This window comes from Antrostomus carolinensis, unplaced genomic scaffold, assembly GCF_000700745.2.
Source record: "Antrostomus carolinensis isolate BGI_N321 unplaced genomic scaffold, ASM70074v2 scaffold32017, whole genome shotgun sequence".
NCBI lineage: Eukaryota > Metazoa > Chordata > Aves > Caprimulgiformes > Caprimulgidae > Antrostomus > Antrostomus carolinensis.
The window spans coordinates 32,789-35,829 of record NW_010325829.1 but is presented as its reverse complement, the minus strand read 5'-3'; the positions used below and the strand labels follow the sequence as shown (position 1 = coordinate 35,829).

The following is a 3,041-nucleotide window of genomic DNA, read 5'->3' as shown; positions in this document are numbered from 1 at the left end:
GACCCGGCAGAGGCACTGTGCCGAGCTTTCCGCGTGACCGACGAGCGCTTTGTCCAGAAGGCAGCCAGAGAGGTGATTGAGCTACCTGGGCTTCCCTCTGAAAGTATTAATTGATCTGTGTTTGTTAGCAGAGGTGCTCCAAGTGCTGCAGTGAGCACAGGTCAGGGGTCAGCACAGGTCAGGGGTCAGCACAGGTCAGGGGTCAGCACAGAGCTGTCCACATACAGTCCATGGAGCTGGTGCCCACTGGTGGGCGGCTTCATGTTCCTTACAGATGTCAGCCTCCACTTCACACACCATCCAGCTCATTTAGAAGGATGCTGCTGCTATTCTTATGTTCGCATACTAACTAGGTTTAGTCCTTGGGGTGGGTTTTTTCCCCTCATCTCTACAACATATGTTTTCCTTAGCTCCAGAAAGCAAAAATAAATGGATAACTGACTCCTAAACTTATGCAAAGGCTGAGGTAAGCGCAGGGAACTCCTGATGCTTACAAATAAACCTCCCTCCACGATCATTAACATGCACGCGCTCCTATCAACCGATAGGAAACAGGCACGGGAAGTCGACTGAAACAGCAGCACAGCAGATCATGAGCAGAGCCAGCTTCTGAAACGCGATTCCAGAGCAAGGGAGCTCACAGCAAAATCAACCACTCACATTCAGCCAGGTCAGCTCCGAGGGGCTGCTGCTGAACAGTCAGAGCAGAAAGGAAAGCGCTGCCTGTTCCTCCCCAGGAATAGCAACATGTTCCCTCCTCCAGTTAAGCAGGAAACCACTTTGAAATGGTTCTTACTGGCTCATTTAAAACCAAGGGCATTTCTTTTTTTCTACCCTATCCAGAGCCTGCGTTGTGGAACCACCGGGGTGGTGACTTTCATCCGAGGAAACATGCTGCATGTGGCTTGGCTTGGGGACTCCCAGGTTATGCTCGTGAGGAAAGGCCAAGCTGTGGAACTGATGAAACCCCACAAACCAGATCGAGAGGTGAGAGGGGCCTGTTTCAAATGCACCCTGCTGCTGAAACTGACAGGTACCAGCTTTGTGTGGGATGCTGGGACCCCGAGTGTTGCCTTGCCAGTGTCTCTCGGAGCAGCAGTGCAAGGTCCAGTTATCCTGCTTTGTTTGGGAGCTGATAGGGATTTCTGTGCAAATCCTTTGTTCTCATCTGGTGGGGCCTGCAGCCTCCACCATGCAGTTTGTGAAAACACCAACTATTTATTGAAGTGTTCAGGGTGTGATGGCTCAGAGGCCAAAGCGCTCTGTCCAAACACCCCCTGTGTTGCCTTGCTGTTTAGGATGAGAAGAAGCGCATTGAGGCACTTGGTGGCTGTGTGGTCTGGTTTGGAGCCTGGAGGGTGAATGGGAGCCTGTCAGTCTCCAGAGCTATTGGTAAGAGTGGGGCTTTAATCCCTTTTTCAGACTTGCTTTTCTTTATAATTAAAACTTTAATTTTCTAGTGATCAAAATTTGAAATACAGATGAAGATAGACCTGTGAGCGATGACCTCTTATTTTTTCCTCTACAGTTTGAGGGAATAATTTCCAAATACTTGTTCTAACTTGGGGTAAGAGGCATTGGCTCCACACTGTGTTAATAAAAGGACTTCCAGATGCTGTGGCTGCAAACCCACCGTCTGGTGTATCTGTGTGTCTTGTTTTTCCACAGGGGACGCTGAGCACAAGCCATATATCTGTGGGGATGCAGACTCTGCCTCCACTGTACTAGATGGCTCTGAAGACTACCTCATTTTAGCCTGCGATGGCTTCTATGACACAGTCAATCCCGATGAGGCAGTCAAAGTGGTGGCTGACCATCTGAAGGAGAATAATGGCGACAGCAGCATGGTAGCACATAAATTAGTGGCATCTGCTCGGGATGCCGGTTCCAGCGACAACATTACTGTCATTGTGGTATTTCTCAGGGACATGAACGCAGCAGTCAACGTTAGCGAGGAGTCAGACTGGACAGAGAACTCTTTTCAAGGTGGGCAAGAAGACAGTGGGGAAGACAAGGAAAACCATGGAGACTGCAAACGACCGTGGCCCCAGCACCAGTGCTCAGCACCTGCAGACCTAGGGTACGATGGACGAGTGGATTCCTTCACCGACAGAACTAGCTTAAGCATAGGCTCCAGCGTTAACCTGTTTGATGATCATAGCTATTTAGACCTGACAAAAACAGAAACTAGTACACCTCAGAGTGCCAAATGTCTGCCACCAATTCAAGCGTTTAGTCCTGGCATACCAAAGAGCGTGAGTTTGGTCAACGGCCTAACAGTGAAGAACGAATCACCAGAGCCCATCACATCATCGATCTGCGGACAGAGCGATCCCAGGGAGTACAACGCTCCTCTTAGTTTGGGTGTCTACAGGGTGAAGGGTTTATCCCCCATCTTCTCTGGGCTGGAAGATGAACTGTTCAAATCCTTGGGGAAACGAGCTGCGTTCTTTCACTCCTGGCTCTGTAACGGGAAGAGGCGACGAGGAGCCAGGCTCAAACCAAAGTTTCACAGGCCGCTCTTGGCTCGTGAGCCTTCCCATCGAGAAGGATTGAGTCTGTCCTTACCTGTCCGGGGCCGCAGTAGCACGAGGCTGTTGGTAAGACACTCGCCGTGGTGGAGGCTGGCGAGTCATAGCGCTTACAGTGAGAGCGGGGTTTCCATGCGAAGACAAAGTAATTGTATAGCAGATTCACACCTTCATCAATGCTGTCAAATGTAACCACCTCCCTCGTGTTCCCCTCTCGGACTCCCAAAATAGACATTCCCAAAATAAAACTGGCATCATCAGAAAGCGGAAAAAAAAAAATAGGTGGGCATTTCAGAACTGTACTCCAGTCCCCTGCAAAGCTCAAACCACGTGTAAATAGATCTAGGAATTAACCAATGTAGTTGTTTCAATCTCAATAAATTTTGCTGGTGGTGCCACCCTGAGCGATGCCGCAGCCACCCGACCACCCGCACACACAAGTGTTCAGTCACATTCACTAGTGAAAGCCAAACAGCTGGTTCACGTGAACAGACACGGTTAGGGAACAGT

The 3,041-nt window shown here is 49.8% G+C and overlaps 1 protein-coding gene across 1 annotated transcript in view; it reads left to right on the top strand.

Annotated features, from left to right (window-relative positions):
- Positions 1-2,790, top strand: part of PPM1E (protein phosphatase, Mg2+/Mn2+ dependent 1E) — a 20,735-nt gene extending 17,945 nt beyond the window's left edge. Inside the window, 4 exon segments of the mRNA XM_029085813.1 lie at positions 1-72; positions 844-987; positions 1,299-1,392; positions 1,669-2,790. The exon segment at positions 1-72 is cut by the window's left edge and continues 28 nt beyond it. Coding sequence (XP_028941646.1) covers positions 1-72; positions 844-987; positions 1,299-1,392; positions 1,669-2,723 — 1,365 coding nt within the window. The 3' untranslated portion in view covers positions 2,724-2,790.
- Positions 2,791-3,041: the final 251 nt, after the last annotated feature.